General features: G+C 45.1%; 2 protein-coding genes across 4 annotated transcripts in view; one reads left to right on the top strand and one right to left on the bottom strand.

The window, feature by feature from the left end:
* Positions 1 to 24,846, top strand: PIANP (PILR alpha associated neural protein). 2 transcript variants are annotated; one of them, XM_075258462.1, is made up of 6 exons: positions 1 to 29; positions 1,024 to 1,074; positions 6,168 to 6,736; positions 6,811 to 6,892; positions 15,676 to 15,858; positions 24,323 to 24,846. In XM_075258462.1, exons 2-6 carry the CDS (start codon positions 1,067 to 1,069, stop codon positions 24,342 to 24,344), a joined length of 864 nt encoding a protein of 287 aa, XP_075114563.1. In that variant the 5' UTR covers positions 1 to 29; positions 1,024 to 1,066; the 3' UTR covers positions 24,345 to 24,846. The 2 variants fall into 2 exon arrangements, with proteins under 2 accessions (XP_075114563.1, XP_075114562.1); XM_075258461.1 differs by lacking the exon at positions 1 to 29 and adding an exon at positions 54 to 178.
* Positions 24,796 to 25,816, bottom strand: part of LOC142183384 (kinesin-like protein KIF21A) — a 17,808-nt gene continuing 16,787 nt past the window's right edge. The window contains exon 14 of one of the 2 annotated variants that reach the window (XM_075258460.1): positions 24,796 to 24,960. In XM_075258460.1, the coding sequence (XP_075114561.1) occupies positions 24,873 to 24,960 (88 nt within the window). In that variant the 3' untranslated portion in view covers positions 24,796 to 24,872. The remainder of the gene's footprint in view (positions 24,961 to 25,816) is intronic. The other variant, XM_075258459.1, reaches the window with a different exon arrangement.

Consider the following 25,816-nt stretch of genomic DNA (forward strand, 5'->3'; position numbering starts at 1 on the left):
ACAGTCTGCGAGGGAGGGAGAGAGATAATGTGAGTGGATGGAGGGGAGAGAGGGGGAGAGAGAGAGAGAAAGAGAGCGCAGTGATCCTGCCAGACAGAGCGAGAAAAAGAGAGAGCAGAGGTAGACCGAGCAGCGTCACTCTCAGCACCCCAAAACCAGCCTGCTCCCCAAACCTGAGGTCAGAGCAGCGCTGCGGCAGCTGTGTGTGTGTGTACCTGTGTGCTGTGCACTGGGGGGGGGATGGGGCATGTCCACCTGTTGTGCATCCATGTAGCGGTGCGCCAGCTGGGTGTGTAGCCGCAGCCTTGTGTGTGAGTGTGACACTGAGCGTGCAGCCTTGTGTGAGTGTGACACTGAGCGTGCAGCCTTGTGTGAGTGTGACACTGAGCGTGCAGCCTTGTGGGTGTGTCACTCACCACCAGTTGCATTGTGTACACTGACACATTGTTGCCTTCAGCCGTCACTTCATTCACTTGGCACAAGGTGGGATACAAAGTATCAGTGCCAGGAACCTGTGGGAGGACTACAAGTGCCAGCTCGGGGGCAGAGTAAAGCTAGAAACTTCTATTACTTTAGGATCAGACTGAAGACAACCTGACCGTCCTTATAGGTCGCCTATAGACCGCCTGCACCCATGACCTTCCATTATAGAGAGACTAACCCTGTCGTATCCTCCTGGCCCCCCATCTAGCCCCCCGCACACACCTGCTGCCACTACTGATCCAGTTTCTCTCCGTTACGTCATCCTCTAATCCTCTACCTGATGTCATCTTAATAGACTTTGCAAAGCTTCAGTGAACTGCCCGAATTCTGCACAAAATACCCCAGCCAGGGCAGAATGACTTGTTGTTGCCCCCACCCCTTAGCCCTCCATGTTATAATGACTGCTGATACTGACATGTATATGATCATATTGGGAGGGCTCGGAAAAAGAAGGGACGGACCGGAACGATCATTGAGATAATATGTGTACGCAGGGTAGGCTATTCTACAGATGTCTCTAACTCCATCCTCTACCCACAGGCAATGATCAGCTCGTCTTGGGGTTAACTCTGTGCGGTCCAACATGAAGTGGTACGTACAATTATACGAGGGGTTAAATGCTGTGGGGAGGGGGTATGTTATATATAAGATGTGTGCAGGTGGGGTATATAGGAGGGGTATACAGGATAGAAGTTACTATAGTCAGAGACATTATAGTATAGTCCTTGTATCACAAAGTAATAACCAGGGGTTAAATATCTGGCAGAAGCCTCCAACTATGGGGAAGCCAAATTAGAGCGTTCCTAAAGGCAGAAATAGAGCGCGCAGCGACTGATGTAGACGGATCTGAGGACGGAAGAGCTACATAGTGTCAGGCACAACATGGAAGAGCGAGGTTAGAGGGAAACATTGCTGTGTGTGCGGCGAGAACCTGATGGAGGAAAGAACATATTGATTTAGTGATGTACAAGGCAGAATAATGTGTAATGTGGGGAAGATTGTGAGAAAGGGCTGTGTATAGGGGAGGAAGGGAGGAAGCGATGTCTATAGGAAAGCAGGACTGGAACGTACAAGGTCTGGGGGACAAGATTACCAACAAGGAAACAATGTGTCTATGGGGTGGTGTTATAGGGAACTTATATGTAGAGTGCTCCGTGTATATGTGGTGGTGTTATAAGGAACTTATATGTAGAGTGCTCTGTATATATGTGGTATTATAGGGAACGTATATGTAGAGTGCTCTGTATATAGGGTGGTGTTATAGGGAAGATATACATAGAGTGCTCTGTATATAGTGTGATGTTATAGGGAACTTATATGTAGAGTGCTCTGTGTATATGTGATGTTATAGGGAACTTATATGTAGAGTGCTCTGTATATATGTGGTGATATTATAGGGAAGATATATGTAGAGTGCTCTGTATATATGTGGTGATATTATAGGGAAGATATATGTAGAGTGCTCTGTATATATGTGGTGATATTATAGGGAACTTATATGTAGAGTGCTCTGTATATATGTGGTGATATTATAGGGAACTTATATGTAGAGTGCTCTGTGTATATATGTGGTGTTATAGGGAAGATATACATAGAGTGCTCAACAAGGCAAGCACAGGTAGACAGATGAGAGTGTTGTATACAAAGAAACAATGTTAGTGCTCTGTGTGATGGTGATACAATGTTACAGGGAAGTTATATGTAGAGTGCTCAATGAGACAAGTACAGCCAGTGCTTCATGTAGCGAAACAATGTTGGAGTGCTCGGTATGACGGTGATACAATGTTATAGGGATGTCATAATATGTACAGTGCTCAACAATGCAAGCACAGGCAGACAAATTAGAGTGCTTCATGTAGGGAAACAATGTTAGAGTGCTCTGTCCGATAGTAACACAAGGCTACAATGTCTAGACCACAAGGAGCGCTCAATGAGGCAAGTACAGGTAGAGAGATCAGAGTGCTCTGTGCAGGGGAGCCATGTTAGAGTGCTCGGTATGAAGGGTGATACAATGTTACAGGGACAGTATATATAGAGTGCTCAATGTCACAAGCACAGGGAGACGGATTACAGAACGTTGTGTAGGTAAGTGATGTCCGAGCGCTCTGTACATAATGTTACAGTATTATATAATGTCCAGAAAGGGGCAGAGAAAAGAAGATTGTGCAAGATCAGACACCTAGAGCGTACCATGCGAGAGCACATTCACAGCGCTTACAGGGCTTGTACCGGACTAGAAAACCACGCTGCCACAGCTGTCCACAGATTGTGTCTGGTATTGCAGCTCAGTCACCTTCACTACATTGGAACTGAGCCAGAGGCCAGGTGTGGTATTTCTAGGAGTAACATCCATGGTTTCCTAATCCTGTCCAACTTCAACAATTGGGACTAAAGTTAAAATTTTTACTTCCCTTTTGTGACACCGAACGCCAAATCCCAAACATAGAGGTAGATGATAAGATTCTGTCTGTTTGTGGTCACCACTAGGCGGCGCTCACTACATAGAGGACACAACAACACTAATAGATAGTAAATACATAAATAAATAATCAGAATAAATAATAAATAAATAATCAGAATAAATAATAAATAAATAATAATAAATAAGAAAATAACCAGAATAAATAATAGATAGTAAGTAATAATATAATTCTGCATGTGCCGGCCCCTCGCGCGCTGTTAGCAGGGCAGTATCCAGGGCCGCAGCTGCAACATCTATACAGATATATCTATAATTCAATCAGAATATTCCAGACGGGATGCGCCGAGTGTGCGAGGCAGCCATTGTACAATGTGCAGGGTATTACAATGCTGAAGAGAACAATTCCAGAATGTTTTCTTGCACGTGGAAGAAATTTTATGACGTCCGAGAGGAGCAACTTTATAGTTCTGGAAATAAAAGAGCGAGGGCAGGAATAGAGAGAGAGTGCTCAGAGAGAGAGCGCGAGAGAGAGAGAGCGCACAAGAGAGAGAGAGAGCGCAGGTCAGACCGAAATACAAGCTACAGAGAGGGAGAGAAGTGAAAGAGCATCCAGCAGGGGAGGAGTTAATAAGAGGTGAGTATACGCAATATTAGATTGTCAAGTGGGAGGGCACTGCCTTACATATTGTAAGGTTAGAGTGCTCACATAGCCAGGACATCGGGCGGCAGAATGTGGGGGAGCCATGCTGGAGGTAATAGTATGTGGCTACATGGCAGGAAAGGTAAAATGCCCAGGGAGGGGGCAAATAGCTGTAACTACCCCCCGGCCCATCAGTCAGGATAACTAAGGGGTGGAGGCAGAATGTCCCTACAATATCACCGACCTGGAGCCGGGGCTGTCACACCGCTAAGTAAGCGGAAGTAACCAGAAGTGAAGCGCCGCAGCGTGTGAAGCGGGTGATGAATTTCATTTAGAATTTCAATTTCTTGCTATTTTAGGAAGTGTCGGAGAGCGCAGAGTGGGGGAGGTGACGAGAAGGTGGAGAAGGCAACGAGTGTCCGGCGTATCGGGAGACCAGAGCTGCAGTCACAATCCTAAAGCCTCCGCAGCTGAACTCAAACAGCAGCCCTGGCTTGTTCAGTGTTACAGTAACACATAGTGTTGTCCTTCTACTAGGAATCTGACTGCCCCTGGCATGATAGGAGCGGCCAACCTGCTGACTGTATCCAGTGCTAAGCAGCAGAATTGTAAATGCAGCTCTGGAGGGTTAGATGCGAAATACAATGTACTTACGGAGTGACCCAACACCTAGAAGTGAAGCGACTCAGGTGACCGATGACATCACTGCTAATACATCACTGGGGTCACCATGGACCAATGAGATCATTCCAGCCTGGCGGGGCCTACACGGACAGTCTAATGCAGGGATAGTTCAATCTCCCTACAGCGCCACCACAGGCACAATGAAGTATTACACACTGACTACTGAAGCAAATGAGCAGATCATGTCATGCGCGGAGGCGCTGGGCTCTCCAAAGCGGGAGACGCGAGGATAGCGAGTGTGTGGGAAGGAACGCAGGAATGTTCACTTTATGTTCCAGAATCTGCGGAATATGTGTCAGCGATGCTACAATGTCCTTATTACAGGGGAACATCATTACAAGTAGCTGCCCTTTCTAGAAGTCTGGAAGTAGCGGGGGAGGAGTGCGAGAGGGATTATGTAAGAGATGGAGGTGAAGAAGTAACGGTGCAGGGAACACCCACTATATGGCGCCACATGGTTAACCTCTTAGGGACCGATTTTTAGCAGGAATTTTATTTCCGTTTTTTTTGCACAGTCCCATTTACAGTGCATTGACTTTAATTGATGTGGTTGGATGAGGACTTTGTTTTTGCAGGAGGAGTTGTTTTTGTTTTTTTTTAAGGGCACCATGTTGGGGACGAATCCGGTCTAACTTATGGGTGAACGTTTATGAATTACAGAGCATAGAATCGAAAAATCTGCAATTGGAAATTATTAAAAATAAAAGTCAGATTTTTCTATCGGGTTTTAATGAATACATTTTATAACTTGGCGACATTTACCTGTTAAGACGTTTTTTCGGCGTTCACCGCGTTGCATAAATAATGCAGAGGGACTGAAGTTTTTTAGCTTATCTGAAACTAGGATCTTCTAAGTCTTGTCATGCAAATCGTATGCAGACCTATGCATCTCTATGGTAACAGCAAATAAACCCCGCGTGAGGTCTGATCCTGCAGCTATGCCTCGTCTATCCATAGTCTACGTATAATAGGAGAAGCGGCAGAGCCGAGTATAGACAGGTTGTGTCTGGTATTCATGTACAGCTGGGCTGCAATACCACATACAGCCTCTGGAAAAGGGTGGCGCTGTCACTGGTGACTGAGAACTATGCATAAGTATGAACCAACACAATGTATCACCAGCAATTACAACCAGACAACCTGACACGCCCAGATATTACACGGACTACCTAATGTTTTCAATGGACAACGTGTAATGTTTCATGTCTCCTGTGGTGGCGCTGCATTGAAAATTGAACACTTTCTGCCAGGTCCTGTTGGGTACTAGCACTAGGATTTACTACTTTTCATGGCACCTGTCTAAAATCCCTTTAATTGGGACTTTCACCACCTCCACCAACATCCTTAAATAGCCCTCCCCTGATTCCAGCACAGTTGGAATTATTTCTCTAGCCCCCACCGTTCCTGAGCAATCATTGCTGTTAGTCTCAGCGCACTCATGACCTCTACTGTAAAGTGGGCGGTCCTTCAGGAGCAGAAAAGTGACAGGGACCGCCCATCTGATGGCAGAAAACATAAGTGTGCTGAAACTAACAGCAATGATTGCTCGGGAACAGTGGGGGCTAGAGAAATAATCCCAACTGTGCTGGAATCAGGGGAGCAGCGCCGATAAAAGGGGGTAAAAAAAAAAGTGAAGATGATGGAAATGGTGAAAGGTCCCCTTTAAGAAGCAATTTGAACAGTACAAAGTTACTAGGCAGGGCCAAAGAGCCAGAGGAGGTTGGGTTGGTGTTTAAAGGAGTTTCCAGGATTGAGGGGCTATCCTTAGGATCAGATGAGTTTGGGAATCTCTGGGCACCCCTGCTGAACAGCTGTTTGCATTGCCATGTAGTTACCTAGTGGCGGTGCACGGTATTTGTTCTGTTGACTAGTATGAGAGTTAGCACAGTCCATCAATATCCCTTTAAGTCCGTCTACTAATCTTCCCCTCTTCCTCAGGTCCGGCGGTCCTCGCACCTTCTTCATTTATTATTCCGTACTTCTATCCAGCTTGTGTTCCTCGCTCCCCGGTCTCCTGCACCCTACAAGGTTCCCCCATCATGGTGCAGTAAGATCTTCCTCTCTTCCAGCCGTCCTCAAACATCTCCACTCCTCCCATCATCCTGCACCACAACCCTCAGGCTCTACTCGCCACCTTGACCTTCGGGCTTCGCCTGTGATCGGATCACAAGACTTTCCACCAAAAATCACCTATATCGCCCACAGGAACCCCAAACACCTTTACCTGCGCTCTGCGCCCACGCGAGGCAAGCGTCAGTCCCCGGCGTCTAGCTTGCTGTACCCTGCAGCCATTGAAGGAGCCATTCTCCCATCTCAGTACCCATGGGCCATCTTGTGGGACCCTACAGTCTCCGATGAAGAAGGGGCTCAAGGGTCTTCTTCCACTCCGCGACCTTTTTACCATTCGGAGTGGGGCATCCTGGAAAACAATGAACCTGCAAGAGGACTAGACCTGCGAGGGGTCCCGACCACGCTGAGACCCCATGGATTTCCTCCAAAAGATGAAGGTGAGGGGATTAATGGGGGGAAATGTTTGATAAGATGTTTCTTGCACCTACTAGATCTGAGCTTTTCTCTACAGGGACAGACCCGCAGCTGTATGTGACTATTGTCATCTCCGTGGTCATTGTCTTTGTGGCCACCGGAATAATCATCAAGTTCTGGTAAGTGAGAAAGTAGCCAATATCTAAAGAGGTACCAACGTACTCTAGTCACTGCCAAAGCTGCGTCTGTAATGCTGATGGTTTCCTCGTAACTCTCAGACTGCAAAGATCTGCTAGATCTACATCTGTACAATGTATTGCCTGATCTGCTGCAGTATATTGTGGGTTATATACAGATACAGAGCTGTAATGTATATGGAGGATACCCAGGTTATACCGGCTGTACACATAGAATTATATACAGTATATACCCAGGTTATACCGGCTGTACATATATAATTATATACAGTATATACCCAGGTTATACCGGCTGTACATATAGAATTATATACAGTATATACCCAGGTTATACCGGCTGTACATATAGAATTATATACAGTATATACCCAGGTTATACCGGCTGTACATATATAATTATATACAGTATATACCCAGGTTATACCGGCTGTACATATATAATTATATACAGTATATACCCAGGTTATACCGGCTGTACATATATAATTATATACAGTATATACCCAGGTTATACCGGCTGTACATATAGAATTATATACAGTATATACCCAGGTTATACCGGCTGTACATATATAATTATATACAGTATATACCCAGGTTATACCAGCTGTACATATATAATTATATACAGTATATACCCAGGTTATACCGGCTGTACATATATAATTATATACAGTATATACCCAGGTTATACCGGCTGTACATATATAATTATATACAGTATATACCCAGGTTATACCAGCTGTACATATATAATTATATACAGTATATACCCAGGTTATACCGGCTGTACATATATAATTATATACAGTGTATACCCAGGTTATACCGGCTGTACATATATAATTATATACAGTATATACCCAGGTTATACCGGCTGTACATATAGAATTATATACAGTATATACCCAGGTTATACCGGCTGTACATATATATTATATACAGTATATACCCAGGTTATACCGGCTGTACATATAGAATTATATACAGTATATACCCAGGTTATACCGGCTGTACATATAGAATTATATACAGTGTATACCCAGGTTATACCGGCTGTACATATATATTATATACAGTATATACTCAGGTTATACCGGCTGTACATATATAATTATATACAGTATATACTCAGGTTATACTAGCAGGGGCCATATCACTATGTACAATAATAAGCTCATGTTATACCAGCTATATACGCCTCAGTACAATGACAGCCCTGGAGTTGGCTGGTCAGACACAATGTGACAATGATAGATATATAGTATATAGAATATAATTTTGGGTAATATTATTAATCTATATTTGCCAGCGTGCCCATGTTATAGCATGATATGAGGGGTGTAAATCGCATGCACTGCCTTTATATAAATGACTGGGAGCCATTAGGAGGCAGTAATTGTGGCGGCGCTGAGCGCTCCCTGCTGTGTCCTTCTGCGTGACTTCCTCCTCACAGCAGAGCAGAGGAACTCTGCGTCCCCCACACAACAAATTACATTACAGATATATTCAGTGCCATGTCACCTTGAATCTTCTGCCTGAGTATTAAGATCATAAAAATACTTTATGGTACGAGGATCTGGTAGTAAATGTCGCCCCAAATCCTTCACCTCATATATAAGCAAAACGGGGAACCTAAGAGATAAGCAGCACTAGGGGCGCCGCTGCTCCAGGCCATATATATAACCACTAACTGACTCTGTATATACCTGCGATGTGTATATAGAAGTCCTGCACGGCTGACCTGTGTAGTGTATTATATCACCTCTGCCCTTCAGTAATATATAGGACACAACAGCGCCCCCTCCTGTATTAAAGCCGGTTTATTCATTGGGCTCCAGAGCAAAAGTGTGACTCAACGTACCAAGACCAAGATCACAACATGGAAAGCCTATAGTTACTTTGGTTTTCCCAAATCCATTGGGATAATACACACAGTGATGTCACAGTACAGAGATAATACACACAGTGATGTCACAGTACAGAGATAATACACACAGTGATGTCACAGTACAGAGATAATACACACAGTGATGTCACAGTACAGGATAATACACACAGTGATGTCACAGTACAGGATAATACACACAGTGATGTCACAGTACAGGGATAATACACACAGTGATGTCACAGTACAGAGATAATACACACAGTGATGTCACAGTACAGGATAATACACACAGTGATGTCACAGTACAGAGATAATACACACAGTGATGTCACAGTACAGGATAATACACACAGTGATGTCACAGTACAGGGATAATACACACAGTGATGTCACAGTACAGAGATAATACACACAGTGATGTCACAGTACAGAGATAATACACACAGTGATGTCACAGTACAGGATAATACACACCGTGATGTCACAGTACAGAGATAATACACACAGTGATGTCACAGTACAGAGATAATACACACAGTGATGTCACAGTACAGGATAATACACACAGTGATGTCACAGTACAGGATAATACACACCGTGATGTCACAGTACAGAGATAATACACACAGTGATGTCACAGTACAGGGATTATACACACAGTGATGTCACAGTACAGGATAATACACACAGTGATGTCACAGTACAGGATAATACACACAGTGATGTCACAGTACAGAGATAATACACACAGTGATGTCACAGTACAGGATAATACACACAGTGATGTCACAGTACAGGATAATACACACCGTGATGTCACAGTACAGAGATAATACACACAGTGATGTCACAGTACAGAGATAATACACACAGTGATGTCACAGTACAGGATAATACGCACAGTGATGTCACAGTACAGGATAATACGCACAGTGATGTCACAGTACAGAGATAATACACACAGTGATGTCACAGTACAGAGATAATACACACAGTGATGTCACAGTACACGATAATACACACAGTGATGTCACAGTACAGGGATAATACACACAGTGATGTCACAGTACAGAGATAATACACACAGTGATGTCACAGTACAGGATAATACACACAGTGATGTCACAGTACAGGATAATACACACAGTGATGTCACAGTACAGGATAATACACACAGTGATGTCACAGTACAGGATAATACACACAGTGATGTCACAGTACAGAGATAATACACACAGTGATGTCACAGTACAGAGATAATACACACAGTGATGTCACAGTACAGAGATAATACACACAGTGATGTCACAGTACAGAGATAATACACACAGTGATGTCACAGTACAGGATAATACACACAGTGATGTCACAGTACAGAGATAATACACACAGTGATGTCACAGTACAGGATAATACACACAGTGATGTCACAGTACAGAGATAATACACACAGTGATGTCACAGTACAGGATAATACACACAGTGATGTCACAGTACAGAGATAATACACACAGTGATGTCACAGTACAGGATAATACACACAGTGATGTCACAGTACAGGATAATACACACAGTGATGTCACAGTACAGAGATAATACACACAGTGATGTCACAGTACAGAGATAATACACACAGTGATGTCACAGTACAGAGATAATACACACAGTGATGTCACAGTACAGAGATAATACACACAGTGATGTCACAGTACAGAGATAATACACACAGTGATGTCACAGTACAGGATAATACACACAGTGATGTCACAGTACAGGATAATACACACAGTGATGTCACAGTACAGAGATAATACACACAGTGATGTCACAGTACAGGATAATACACACAGTGATGTCACAGTACAGAGATAATACACACAGTGATGTCACAGTACAGGATAATACACACAGTGATGTCACAGTACAGAGATAATACACACAGTGATGTCACAGTACAGGATAATACACACAGTGATGTCACTGCCCTTGTTTTTATCATTTGGGTGGGTCTCTCTCCACCATTCTAGTACTTATGTCATATCCAGTTGACTTGTTACTACCTCAGTCCCTGCCCCCGCCTTGTGCTCCGCACACTCCCCCACGGTTCCTGCTGCAGGTCATTATATACCTGAGACAATGGTGACCTCTAGTGTCCGCAGTGACCACTACATCATTACAGTAACAGTAAGCCACTGGAACATTCTAGAAAACCGAATCATCAGCGTGCAAATTACATTACAAGCCTGAGTGCCCTCCAGCAGCAGCGTGCTACATACCGCACACCGCACAATTACACCGCAAATGACTCTAAGCCATCATAGTCACTGCAGACCACACCGGCGTAGTCAGCCCCCGCACCTACATGACTATAATCATATTCAGCAGCGTCTGAAGACACAAGTCAGCGGTGCAGCACAATAACACCACAAGAGCGCCAAACCGTGCACAACACCAACCGTGCACCACCGTGTGTCCTGGGCTCAGGTTACAGAAGTAGTCACAGGCACTTACACTGCATCTAATATACAATACATGTGCACTATTCTTTATACTACACACCTCAGCTGCTGCAGAACCTCATAACACACACCTCAGCTGCTGCAGAACATCATAATACATACCACAGCTGCTGCAGAACATCATAATACACACCGCAGCTGCTGCAGAACATCATAATACACACCTCAGCTGCTGCAGAACCTCATAATACACACCTCAGCTGCTGCAGAACATCATAATGCACACCTCAGCTGCTGCAGAACCTCATAATACACACCTCAGCTGCTGCAGAACATCATAATACACACCGCAGCTGCTGCAGAACATCATAATACACACCTCAGCTGCTGCAGAACCTCATAATACATACCACAGCTGCTGCAGAACATCATAATACACACCTCAGCTGCTGCAGAACCTCATAATACATACCACAGCTGCTGCAGAACATCATAATACATACCACAGCTGCTGCAGAACATCATAATACACACCGCAGCTGCTGCAGAACATCATAATACACACCTCAGCTGCTGCAGAACATCATAATACACACCTCAGCTGCTGCAGAACATCATAATACACACCTCAGCTGCTGCAGAACCTCATAATACACAGCTCAACTGCTGCAGAACCTCATAATACACACCGCAGCTGCTGCAGAACATCATAATACTCACCTCAGCTGCTGCAGAACATCATAATACACACCTCAGCTGCTGCAGCACATCATAATACACACCTCAGCTGCTGCAGAACATCATAATACATACCACAGCTGCTGCAGAACATCATAATACACACCTCAGCTGCTGCAGAACATCATAATACACACCTCAGCTGCTGCAGAACATCATAATACATACCACAGCTGCTGCAGAACATCATAATACACACCTCAGCTGCTGCAGAACATCATAATACACACCTCAGCTGCTGCAGAACCTCATAATACACACCTCAGCTGCTGCAGAACCTCATAATACACACCTCAGCTGCTGCAGAACCTCATAATACACACCTCAGCTGCTGCAGAACATCATAATACACACCTCAGCTGCTGCAGAACATCATAATACACAGAAATTTCGCCATGGTGGGACTATTAAAGGATTATCTTATTTAATAATACACATCTCAGCTGCAGCTGAGGTGCGTATTATGAGGTTCTGCAGCAGCTGAGGTGTGTATTATGAGGTTCTGCAGCAGCTGTGATGTATATTTCGATTCTCTTCCTCATTTGAAGTGGATTTTTTTTCTACATCATGTACTATAAAGTACACATTGCAGCTGCTGAAGAACCTCTTTCCATAGAGTGACATACAGCAGACTACTGGTACAGGCAGAGATAAGCAGTGTGTGTGGCGCCCCTTATCAGTGTATGATCTCCTGGTTCTGGCATGTCCTGTATATATATATATATATATATATATATATATATATATATATATGGCCCGTCCCTCGGCAGGTCCTCTCCAGGCGGATCTCACATCTGGCTTCCATTTCTCACCAGGCTGTATTTGCACATGGCCGCTCGATATTTTCAGCGGTTCGGTAGATTGCCACTTACATGCATGGTTTCCAACGCCACGGCTCTCCGAGGACAGACATTCTCCTGCACGCTGGTAAATTCAATCAAATCGTTCCAAGGTTTTCATCATCGTATCTGTTCATTACACACAAGGAGACCTGCTAGAATTAACAATAGCAATGGCTTTGTGTGCAGGCCTGGGAAAGCTGGGTGACAAACCTACCTAGACAGCTAATATGGAGGTTATCACCCAGCTTTCCTGTGTCCAGTATAGCAAATCGGCCTAGGTATGCAGTCACACACATAATTAGGCAGGTTTTTCTTTCAGGACACTGGAAAAGCTGGATAGCAATCCTTAAAGGGAATTTGTCACCACATCTCAACATGTTAACGCAACACAGATAGATAGGTTAGGGTCTCCTGAATATAACAGTGTTGTCCCCGTATGAATAGGGCCATCAGTTGCCAAAATATCATTGTTTATGTTAATATATCATTTGCATATTGATAAAAAGGGTAATATTTCACCAACAGAGGCCCCGATTCACAAGAGGAAAACACTGTTTGGTTCTGGTGACAGTAACCTATCTATCTGCAGGGCTGGGGTGATATGCTGGGTCTGGTGACAGTAACCTATCTATCTGCAGGACTGGGGTGATATGCTGGGTTTGGCACAGTAACCTATCTATCTGCAGGGCTGGGGTGATATACTGGATCTGGTGACAGTAACCTATCTATCTGCAGGGCTGGGGTGATATGCTGGGTCTGGTGACAGTAACCTATCTATCTGCAGGGCTGGGGTGATATGCTGGTTCTGGTGACAGTAACCTATCTATCTGCAGGGCTGAGGTGATATGCTGGTTCTGGTGACAGTAACCTATCTATCTGCAGGACTGGGGTGATATGCTGGTTCTGGTGACAGTAACCTATCTATCTGCAGGGCCGGGGTGATATGCTGGTTCTGGTGACAGTAACCTATCTATCTGCAGGGCTGGGGTGATATGCTGGTTCTGGTGACAGTAACCTATCTATCTGCAGGGCTGGGGTGATATGCTGGTTCTGGTGACAGTAACCTATCTATCTGCAGGGCTGGGATGATATGCTGGTTCTGGTGACAGTAACCTATCTATCTGCAGGGCCGGGGTGATATGCTGGTTCTGGTGACACTAACCTATCTATCTGCAGGGCCGGGGTGATATGCTGGTTCTGGTGACAGTAACCTATCTATCTGCAGGGCCGGGGTGATATGCTGGGTCTGGTGACACTAACCTATCTATCTGCAGGGCTGGGGTGATATGCTGGATCTGGTGACAGTAACCTATCTATCTGCAGGACTGGGGTGATATGCTGGGTCTGGCACAGTAACCTATCTATCTGCAGGGCTGGGGTGATATACTGGATCTGGTGACAGTAACCTATCTATCTGCAGGGCTGGGGTGATATGCTGGGTCTGGTGACAGTAACCTATCTATCTGCAGGGCTGGGGTGATATGCTGGATCTGGTGACAGTAACCTATCTATCTGCAGGGCTGGGGTGATATGCTGGGTCTGGTGACACTAACCTATCTATCTGCAGGGCTGGGGTGATATACTGGTTCTGGTGACACTAACCTATCTATCTGCAGGGCTGGGGTGATATACTGGTTCTGGTGACACTAACCTATCTATCTGCAGGGCTGGGGTGATATGCTGGTTTTGGTGACAGTAACCTATCTATCTGCAGGGCTGGGGTGATATGCTGGGGTCTGGTGACAGTAACCTATCTATCTGCAGGGCCGGGGTGATATGCTGGGTCTGGTGTCACTAACCTATCTATCTGCAGGGCTGGGGTGATATGCTGGATCTGGTGACACTAACCTATCTATCTGCAGGGCTGGGGTGATATACTGGTTCTGGTGACACTAACCTATCTATCTGCAGGGCTGGGGTGATATGCTGGTTCTGGTGACAGTAACCTATCTATCTGCAGGGCTGGGGTGATATACTGGTTCTGGTGACAGTAACCTATCTATCTGCAGGGCTGGGGTGATATACTGGTTCTGGTGACAGTAACCTATCTATCTGCAGGGCTGGGGTGATATGCTGGTTCTGGTGACAGTAACCTATCTATCTGCAGGGCTGGGGTGATATGCTGGTTCTGGTGACAGTAACCTATCTATCTGCAGTGCTGGGGTGATATGCTGGTTCTGGTGACAGTAACCTATCTATCTGCAGTGCTGGGGTGATATGCTGGTTCTGGTGACAGTAACCTATCTATCTGCAGTGCTGGGGTGATATGCTGGTTCTGGTGACAGTAACCTATCTATCTGCAGTGCTGGGGTGATATGCTGGTTCTGGTGACAGTAACCTATCTATCTGCAGTGCTGGGGTGATATGCTGGGGTCTGGTGACAGTAACCTATCTATCTGCAGGGCTGGGGTGATATGCTGGGTCTGGTGACAGTAACCTATCTATCTGCAGGGCTGGGGTGATATGCTGGTTCTGGTGACAGTAACCTATCTATCTGCAGGACTGGGGTGATATGCTGGTTCTGGTGACAGTAACCTATCTATCTGCAGGGCTGGGGTGATATGCTGGTTCTGGTGACAGTAACCTATCTATCTGCAGGACTGGGGTGATATGCTGGTTCTGGTGACAGTAACCTATCTATCTGCAGGGCTGGGGTGATATGCTGGGTCTGGTGACAGTAACCTATCTATCTGCAGGGCTGGGGTGATAGAGTCTGGTGACACTCCCTTTAAGGGGGCTACACGGTCAGCCATATTGGTCGTCTTATGATGTATATGATCCATACGTGTTGTCTCTATTGTATTTCACACTAATCCTCTCATCTCTTCCCTTTAGCTGTGAGCGGAGACAGAAACGGAGACGTCACCGGAACGAACGCTGCGCATTACCGGAGGAAGGAAGCCTACAGCCGCTCACTGACCTCTCGCCTGACACAGACATTCCTGGGCTTCACCCTCTAAAGCTCGGAGACTTCAAAACTAGCCTGGATGAGCGGAGCGTCCCCTGCAGGACAAGCAAGTAAGAAACGTCTGTCAGTCAGTGCCCTCTAGTGTCCCACTAAATCCGGGTGCTCAGTAGTACCGCAAGGAACGGGCACAGCACGGCGAGACTGGTATGAATTTCACCCTGTTGTACAGTCCTATACTTCTGATTGTCCTTCGTGCTCTGTCCCTGGTGGCCTAGTGGTACAGTATTGTCCCTGGTGGGTCTAGTACTACTGTATTATGTTCCTGGTGGCCTAGTGTTACAGTATTGTCCCTGGTGGTCCAGTACTACTGTATAATGATCCTGGTGGCCTAGTGTTACAGTATTGTCCCTGGTGGTCCAGTACTACTGTATAATGATCCTGGTGGCCTAGTGGTACAGTATTGTCCCTGGTGGTCCAGTACTACTGTATAATGATCCTGGTGGCCTAGTGGTACAGTATTGTCCCTGGTGGTCCAGTACTACTGTATAATGATCCTGGTGGCCTAGTGGTACAGTATTGTCCCTGGTGGTCCAGTACTACTGTATAATGATCCTGGTGGCCTAGTGTTACAGTATTGTCCCTGGTGGTCCAGTACTACTGTATAATGATCCTGGTGGCCTAGTGGTACAGTATTGTCCCTGGTGGTCCAGTACTACTGTATAATGATCCTGGTGGCCTAGTGGTACAGTATTGTCCCTGGTGGTCCAGTACTACTGTATAATGATCCTGGTGGCCTAGTGGTACAGTATTGTCCCTGGTGGTCCAGTACTACTGTATAATGATCCTGGTGGCCTACTATTCTGGTTATCTACTGATGCATGTTCTGACCCTGGTGGCCTAGTGGTACAGTATCCTGTTCCTGGTCGTCCATTAAGATGTTTTTGCCCAGCAGTATGGTATTGTGTTCCCAGTGGCTACTATCCCCATTTTTGTGGCCCAACAGTACAGTATCATATTCCTGGTGGATAGCTATTACAGTATTCAGTTTCTGGTGGCCCTGTGATTCAGTGCTGTGTCCCTGGTGGACCACTATTTTGTTTCGGGTAGTTGAGTGTCGCTATATCCTTCTCCTGGTGACCCAGTGGCTCATATATTCTGTTTGTAGTAGCCACTTGTTTAATGAACAGTTGATAGTGTCCAGTCCCTGCTGACTAGTGGTCAGAGATCTGCTCCTTTATTTCTTCCTGTATCTTACAATACTGCAGCCTGAGACAAGATGATTGTACAGAGCCTGTGAGATTAGTGCAAGGAGGAGAGAACGGCTGTCACATAACAGCGACTCAATACAGTGTGATGGGATGTCACAGACTAATCCCAAATGTGCAGATATAGCGAGTGTACAGTATATTACTATATAGGATCGGGGAGTATAGCAAATAACCAACAAGACTGTAGAATGAAATATCTCCACAGCCAAACACTAATATATATATATATATATATATATATATATATATATATATATATATATATATACCCAACATAGAAATACATCTAGTATATCACTCATCCTGTATAATACTCCAGAGCTGCGCTCACTATTCTGCTGGTGCAGTCACTGTGTACATACATTACATTACTTATCCTGTATTATACTCCAGAGCTGCGCTCACTATTCTGCTGGTGCAGTCACTGTGTACATACATTACATTACTTATCCTGTATTATACTCCAGAGCTGCGCTCACTATTCTGCTGGTGCAGTCACTGTGTACATACATTACGTTACTTATCCTGTATTATACTCCAGAGCTGCGCTCACTATTCTGCTGGTGCAGTCACTGTGTACATACATTACGTTACTTATCCTGTATTATACCCCAGAGCTGCGCTCACTATTCTGCTGGTGCAGTCACTGTGTACATACATTACATTACTTATCCTGTATTATACTCCAGAGCTGCGCTCACTATTCTGCTGGTACAGTCACTGTGTACATACATTACATTACTTATCCTGTATTATACTCCAGAGCTGCGCTCACTATTCTGCTGGTGCAGTCACTGTGTACATACATTACATTACTTATCCTGTATTATACTCCAGAGCTGCGCTCACTATTCTGCTGGTACAGTCACTGTGTACATACATTACATTACTTATTCTGTATTATACTCCAGAGCTGCGCTCACTATTCTGCTGGTGCAGTCACTGTGTACATACATTACATTACTTATCCTGTATTATACTCCAGAGCTGCGCTCACTATTCTGCTGGTGCAGTCACTGTGTACATACATTACATTACTTATCCTGTATTATACCCCAGAGCTGCGCTCACTATTCTGCTGGTACAGTCACTGTGTACATACATTACTTATCCTGTATTATACTCCAGAGCTGCGCTCACTATTCTGCTGGTACAGTCACTGTGTACATACATTACATTACTTATCCTGTATTATACTGCAGAGCTGCGCTCACTATTCTGCTGGTGCAGTCACTGTGTACATACATTACATTACTTATCCTGTATTATACTCCAGAGCTGCGCTCACTATTCTGCTGGTGCAGTCAATGTGTACATACATTACATTACTTATCCTGTATTATACTCCAGAGCTGCGCTCACTATTCTGCTAGTGCAGTCACTGTGTACATACATTACGTTACTTATCCTGTATTATACTCCAGAGCTGCGCTCACTATTCTGCTGGTGCAGTCACTGTGTACATACATTACGTTACTTATCCTGTATTATACCCCAGAGCTGCGCTCACTATTCTGCTGGTGCAGTCACTGTGTATATACATTACGTTACTTATCCTGTATTATACCCCAGAGCTGCGCTCACTATTCTGCTGGTGCAGTCACTGTGTACATACATTACATTACTTATCCTGTATTATACTCCAGAGCTGCGCTCACTATTCTGCTGGTGCAGTCACTGTGTACATACATTACATTACTTATCCTGTATTATACCCCAGAGCTGCGCTCACTATTCTGCTGGTACAGTCACTGTGTACATACATTACTTATCCTGTATTATACTCCAGAGCTGCGCTCACTATTCTGCTGGTACAGTCACTGTGTACATACATTACATTACTTATCCTGTATTATACTCCAGAGCTGCGCTCACTATTCTGCTGGTGCAGTCACTGTGTACATACATTACATTACTTATCCTGTATTATACTCCAGAGCTGTGCTCACTATTCTGCTGGTACAGTCACTGTGTACATACATTACATTACTTATCCTGTATTATACCCCAGAGCTGCGCTCACTATTCTGCTGGTGCAGTCACTGTGTACATACATTACATTACTTATCCTGTATTATACCCCAGAGCTGCGCTCACTATTCTGCTGGTACAGTCACTGTGTACATACATTACATTACTTATCCTGTACTAGCTGGTACCCGCGACTTGGTCTGCGGTGATTGTAGCAGTGGGTATATACAGGGGTGGGTAAGGTTTTCGTACTGTGTATAAGGGATGGGATATGAAATGTAACTTTGTATCTTGTTGTTTCTGTAATTCAGAGAATACGTGAGACTTTTGTGTTGCAGTTACTTTGTATTAGAGCTGCTATATATACGGTGTTGTGAGAAACTTTACATAGTGACTTTGGGACAGAGGGATTTGAAGTTAACCCTTTCCCGCCGATGGCATTTTTTGATTTTCGTTTTTCGTTTTTGACTCCCCTCCTTCTAAACCCCATAACTTTTTTATTTCTCCGCTCCCAGAGCCATATGAGGTCTTAATTTTTGCGGGACAATTTTTTCTTCATGATGCCACCATTAATTATTCTATATAATGAACTGGGAAGCAGGGAAAAAATTCAAAATGGGGTGGATTTCAAGAAAAAATGCATTTCTGCGACTTTCTTACGGGCTTTGGTTTTACGGCGTTCACTGTGCAACCAAAATGACCTGTCCCCTGTATTCTGTGTTTCGTTACGATTACGGGGATACCAAATTTATATGGTTTTAGTTACATTTTGACCCCTTAAAAACAAATCCAAAACTGTTAAAAAAATTTTTTTTTGAAAAGTCGCCATATTCCGACAGCCGTAACTTTTTTATACGTGCGTGTATGGGGATGTATATGGCGTCTTTTTTTTGCGGGGCCGGGTGTACTTTGTAGTTCTACCATTTTCGGGAAATGTTATTGCTTTGATCACTTTTTATTCAAATTTTTATCAGAATCAAAACAGTGAAAAAACGGCGGTTTGGCACTTTTGACCATTTTTCCCGCTACGGCGTTTACCGAACAGGAAAAATATTTGTATAGCTTTGCAGAGCGGGCAATTTCGGACGTGGGGATACCGAACATGTATGTGTTTCACAGTTTTTAACTACTTTTATATGTGTTCTAGGGAAAGGGGGGTGATTTGAATTTTTAATCCTTTTTTTTTTGTTTGTTTTTAATATTTTTTTTACTTTTTTTTTAAACTTTTTTTTTTGCATTTATTAGACCGCCTAGGGGTATTGACATGGGTGGGCGGTGTCGCGGATTGTCAGATCGGTGGGGGTCGGCAAACATGGCTGCTCCGGAGCGTTATAGAGCGCCTCCTGGAGTATCGTTAAGGTGAGGGGCAAAGTGGTAAAGTATATGTATATGTGATTGTGTGGGGTTAGGGGCGAGGCTGTAGAGGGCAATATGAATTTTGGGGCTTGCTATGGTCCAAAGTGTGTGAGATTGCAGAGATGGTGGTGTGAGTTTGGGGTTTGTGGGGGTCTTGGGAAAAACGTATGTGCGCTATTGTGACGAAAAGTAGCCTATTGCGCAATGGGGTGTATTAACTATGTTTGTGGAAAATTTCTGCCAAATCGGTCGAGCGGGTTTTGCGTGATTGACTAACAAACATCCGAACACACAAACCTACAAACATCCAAACTCACAAACTTTCACATTTATAATATTAATAGGATTATACCCCAGAGCTGCGCTCACTATTCTGCTGGTGCAGTCACTGTGTACATACATTACATTACTTATCCTGTATTATACCCCAGAGCTGCGCTCACTATTCTGCTGGTACAGTCACTGTGTACATACATTACATTACTTATCCTGTATTATACTCCAGAGCTGCGCTCACTATTCTGCTGGTACAGTCACTGTGTACATACATTACATTACTTATCCTGTATTATACTCCAGAGCTGCACTCACTATTCTGCGGGTACTGTCACTGTGTACATACATTACATTACTTATCCTGTATTATACTCCAGAGCTGCGCTCACTATTCTGCGGGTACTGTCACTGTGTACATACATTACATTACTTATCCTGTATTATACTCCAGAGCTGCACTCACTATTCTGCGGGTACTGTCACTGTGTACATACATTACATTACTTATCCTGTATTATACTCCAGAGCTGTGCTCACTATTCTGCTGGTGCAGTCACTGTGTACATACATTACATTACTTATCCTGTATTATACCCCAGAGCTGCACTCACTATTCTGCACAGTACTGGCTGGAGGCAGATGTACTCCAGGTGCAGTGCAGCCACATGACCCCCCCCCCCTATATAGCTAATACACTGCACATTATACTATGTCTGTCCTGCCCGTGTAGCCTGCGACTGTGTATACAGCCATACTTTTAGCTCCGGCTCTCATTTTGCAGCAGAACTACAAATTTTCCGTTTCCCTTGAAGTAATTCTCTTCACACCTATAACTTGTGCCATAAAATGTGTAATAAGATTGGGTTCTCAGAGCGTTATAATTTATGACTGATTGTTTAACGGAACGTTTATAGCGAATTAATTCTGGCACCTTACACAGTAAGTATCTGGAGTCTGTGCTGCTGCCACTAGTGACACCTACAGGTAATCTGGAGAATTGCGCTGAGGTTTGATATCCAGCGGTTTACAGAGCGTGGTATCTTACCTGCGGTCATAAATTCAGATGGGAAATGAGACATTTAGCTCGTTCACTGCAGGTAAATTATGAAACGAAACTTAAAAATTTGATCTTTATGGAGATCTCATATACACTGTTAGAAGCGGCTGAGGATCTGGCCCAAGGGTCACGTAAGGAGGAAGACATAGAGCCTAGAAAACTACAGTAATCACTGGCACTGGAGCAAGGACAGTGTCAGGTTACAAGTAATCACAAGCACCGGAGCAAGGACGGTGTCAGGTTACAAGTAATCACAGGCATCAGAGCAAGGACAGTGTCAGGTTACAAGTAATCACAGGCACCGGAGCAAGGACGGTGTCAGGTTACAAGTAATAATGGGCACCAGAGTAAGGACAGTGTCAGGTTACAAGTAATCACAGGCACCGGAGCAAGGACGGTGTCAGGTTACAAGTAATAACGGGCACCAGAGTAAGGACAGTGTCAGGTTACAAGTAATCACAGGCACCGGAGTAAGGACAGTGTCAGGTTACAAGTAATCACAGGCACCGGAGTAAGGACAGTGTCAGGTTACAAGTAATCACAGGCACCGGAGTAAGGACAGTGTCAGGTTACAAGTAATCACAAGCACCGGAGTAAGGACAGTGTCAGGTTACAAGTAATCACAGGCACCGGAGTAAGGACAGTGTCAGGTTACAAGTAATCACAGGCACCGGAGCAAGGACGGTGTCAGGTTACAAGTAATAACGGGCACCAGAGTAAGGACAGTGTCAGGTTACAAGTAATCACAGGCACCGGAGCAAGGACAGTGTCAGGTTACAAGTAATCACAGGCTCCGGAGAAAGGACCGTGTCAGGTTACAAGTAATCACAGGCACCGGAGCAAGGACAGTGTCAGGTTACAAGTAATCACAGGCACCTGAGCAGGGACAGTGTCAGGTTACAAGTAATCACAGGCTCCGGAGAAAGGACCGTGTCAGATTACAAGAAATCACAGGCATCGGAGAAAGGACAGTGTCAGGTTACAAGTAATCACAGGCTCCGGAGAAAGGACCGTGTCAGATTACAAGTAATCACAGGCATCGGAGAAAGGACCGTGTCAGGTTACAAGTCATCACAGGCACCGGAGCAGGCACAGTGTCAGGTTACAAGTAATCACAAGCACCGGAGAAAGGACCGTGTCAGGTTACAAGTAATCACAGGCACCGGAGCAAGGATAGTGTCAGGTTACAAGTAATCACAGGCACCGCAGCAGGGACAGTGTCAGGTTACAAGTAATCACAGGCATCGGAGAAAGGACCGTGTCAGATTACAAGTAATCACAGGCATCGGAGAAAGGACCGTGTCAGGTTACAAGTAATCACGGGCACCGGAGCAAGGACCGTGTCAGTGTACAAGAAATCACAGGCACCGGAGCAGGGACAGTGAATACACAAAATGGCAGCTTGCTTCCCTTTTTGATAAAATTGCATAAAGTCTTGAAAGTTCCTGCGGCGGCCATTGCTATTTCGGTCACATCCCCGGTGTCGCTGTATCTGTCAGTCGTACGCCATATATAGATTGATTAATCTGCAGCCGCTGACAGGATATCAGAGAGGGCTGACAGCGCTGGACATGTCCCCTCATGGGCAGCGACTACCCCGACAGGTCAGATGACACTTATGACAGTCAGTGTGGGATTATAGCGGGATGGACTTACCTCACCGGTCACCTTCACCGCTGCAAGTGAGGAAAATATCAAATCCGGGATTGTTATACTAAACGTATACAGTATATATCTATATACACACACGTGAGGAGACCGCCCGCCTCAGTTCATATATAGCTTTTATATGCCTGGGAACACTAAACCAATGAGACAGCAGCACAGAGTGTTTCAGGAGAAAGGAATGGTCAGCTTCCACTCTCTAAAACTTGGTTCCATTTCTAGGCTCAGGAGCCCCCGCTGGACAATGACATGTGGACCAGTCCCGAATCACATGACCAGGACCAGCCTTACATAGGCTGCCTTGGTATCATGTTACCCATAGTGACGCGCAGTGATTGGCTGCTCTGGCCATGTGACTTGGCAGTGGATGACTCATTATCGTGCAGGGGGGGGGGCTTTGACTTGAGAATTATAGAAGAAGGTACATTATAGGGGCCCCTGTTGTCAGAATGACGACTCTATGTGAGAATCAATCGGATGATTCAGTCAGTGATCCGCGGCCATTAGTATACAGCGGGCGTCTCCATTCATGCCGTATACTAATGGCAGCCGAACCGCAGATCAATGACTCATCTCCATCTCCGCTACACGTGGCGGCCGTATCAGACATGACCACAGTAGACATGGGGAGCGATACCTTCTGCAGGAATATTCCATGAAATGCACCAAAAATAGGGCGGGGTTATTGTAAATTGTTAAAAAAGGGGGAGGGGCTTCATGTCTTAAACCTAAAATCTATTGGATTACATTTTCTATCAGCTTCTGGGAAAGCTGGGTGACAACAGGTGACTGAGCTCATGCAGCATTCTGAATGCTATATCTGCTTGTGCAGGATGTATATAGGCAGGTTTACCATTCGGGGGTCTAGGAAAGCTGGGTGACGGCTCGTGTGCGTGTGTTTTAATTGCAGCCCCATGGATAGTCACCCAGCTTTCCCAGACTAGGATTTTTATATTATGACCTTCTTTTCACTTCCCTCAGGATCCCCGTGGTGACCATGTGATGGCGCTGTGATAGCGACGGTGGACACGGCAGGAAATTCTAACAGGAACTGACCTGATGGCAGGTGGCGGTATACACCCCCACATTTATAAACCTCCGCACCCCAAATACACAAGTGCTTGAGAGGAGCCGAGCGTCGGAAGCAACCGGTCAATGGAAGCCGAGCTGACCTAGCCAGGAGTAGCCCCTCCCCCGAGCCATAGGGCTGTATGTTACTGTATGATACATGTATGTAAGCATGGGCGCACATACTTAGTGATCCGGGGCCGCCCATGACCAGGAACCTCTGTGTAATAACACCCTTCTATATATTTCTATATCTATCTATGTACGTATGATCGCATGTATGACTGTTAACATGTCATCACCAAGGGCTTAACCCCTCCCTCCACACGTATGTGCTGTGAATGTCTCCATCCGCACCAATACTACGTGTAAAGTCTCCGCTCATCTTCAGGGTTTCGATCACAGTTTTATTTTTAATAAAGGTAATTTTGAGTGTATCGTGTAGACGGCGGCTTCTCCTCGCTTACATCAGTACACAGCGCCCCCAGCCAGGACCTGCCTGCGCCACCGACGGTTCGGCCTCCGCGTCCGCGTCCCACAGATCCTCCTCTGGAATAGAACACGGTGACAAGTGAATGTACGGTAAGCCAAGGATGTGACCTATGTACACAGCGCGGGTAGGGGAATAAACAGCGCCACACCTGCTTATAGGTTGTATCTGGTACTACAGCCAAACCAGAGCTGAGCTGTAATACCAGAAAGATCCCAAAGACAGGGGTGGCGCTGTTTTATTATCTAAAGCATCCAATAATGTGAAAAAATCTGATTATTCCAATAACAGCGCCACACCAGCCCTCAGGCTATATAGGGTACTGCAGGTATTACAGCTGACTTGTAATACCAAATGCAACCCATGGACCAGGGTGGCGCTGTTTTATCATGAATATTACTTATAATATATTACTTATAATATATTGGATTATATCCATTCTGGTATTATGTATCAGAGTATAACATCGGATTAGGAGATATGATATAGGTCACTGCCTGGCTGATAACAGGGAGCACTAGATTGTCATCAGACAGACATTAAGTGGACTGGTCCTTTAGAGGCGGACATCGCAGGGTTAACCTCATGTCCTGTCAGACCCTGTGCACATTACTGGACCCCCACCGATTAGATATTGATTTGACATTTCTTGAAAATCCCTTAAAGGGGCGATCTAGCAATTAAGTTTCACCTATTTCTGGGCCAGTCTGACTCTGGGTCATGTGACCTGAACTTTGCTTGGCTCCGCCCTCTGTAAATTACCTGTACTACGGCGCCGGCAAACTAGACCGTTATAGTAAAGCAGGCGCCATTGTGCAGGTAATAGAACAGAGAGAAGGCGGAGCCTCTCAGGTGCCGCCTCCAATCACATGACCCGGAGTTGGCCCCAACATGCCACAATGACAGAACCCGTGCCA

This window comes from Leptodactylus fuscus, chromosome 10 (genome assembly GCF_031893055.1).
Source record: "Leptodactylus fuscus isolate aLepFus1 chromosome 10, aLepFus1.hap2, whole genome shotgun sequence".
NCBI classification, from domain to species: domain Eukaryota; kingdom Metazoa; phylum Chordata; class Amphibia; order Anura; family Leptodactylidae; genus Leptodactylus; species Leptodactylus fuscus.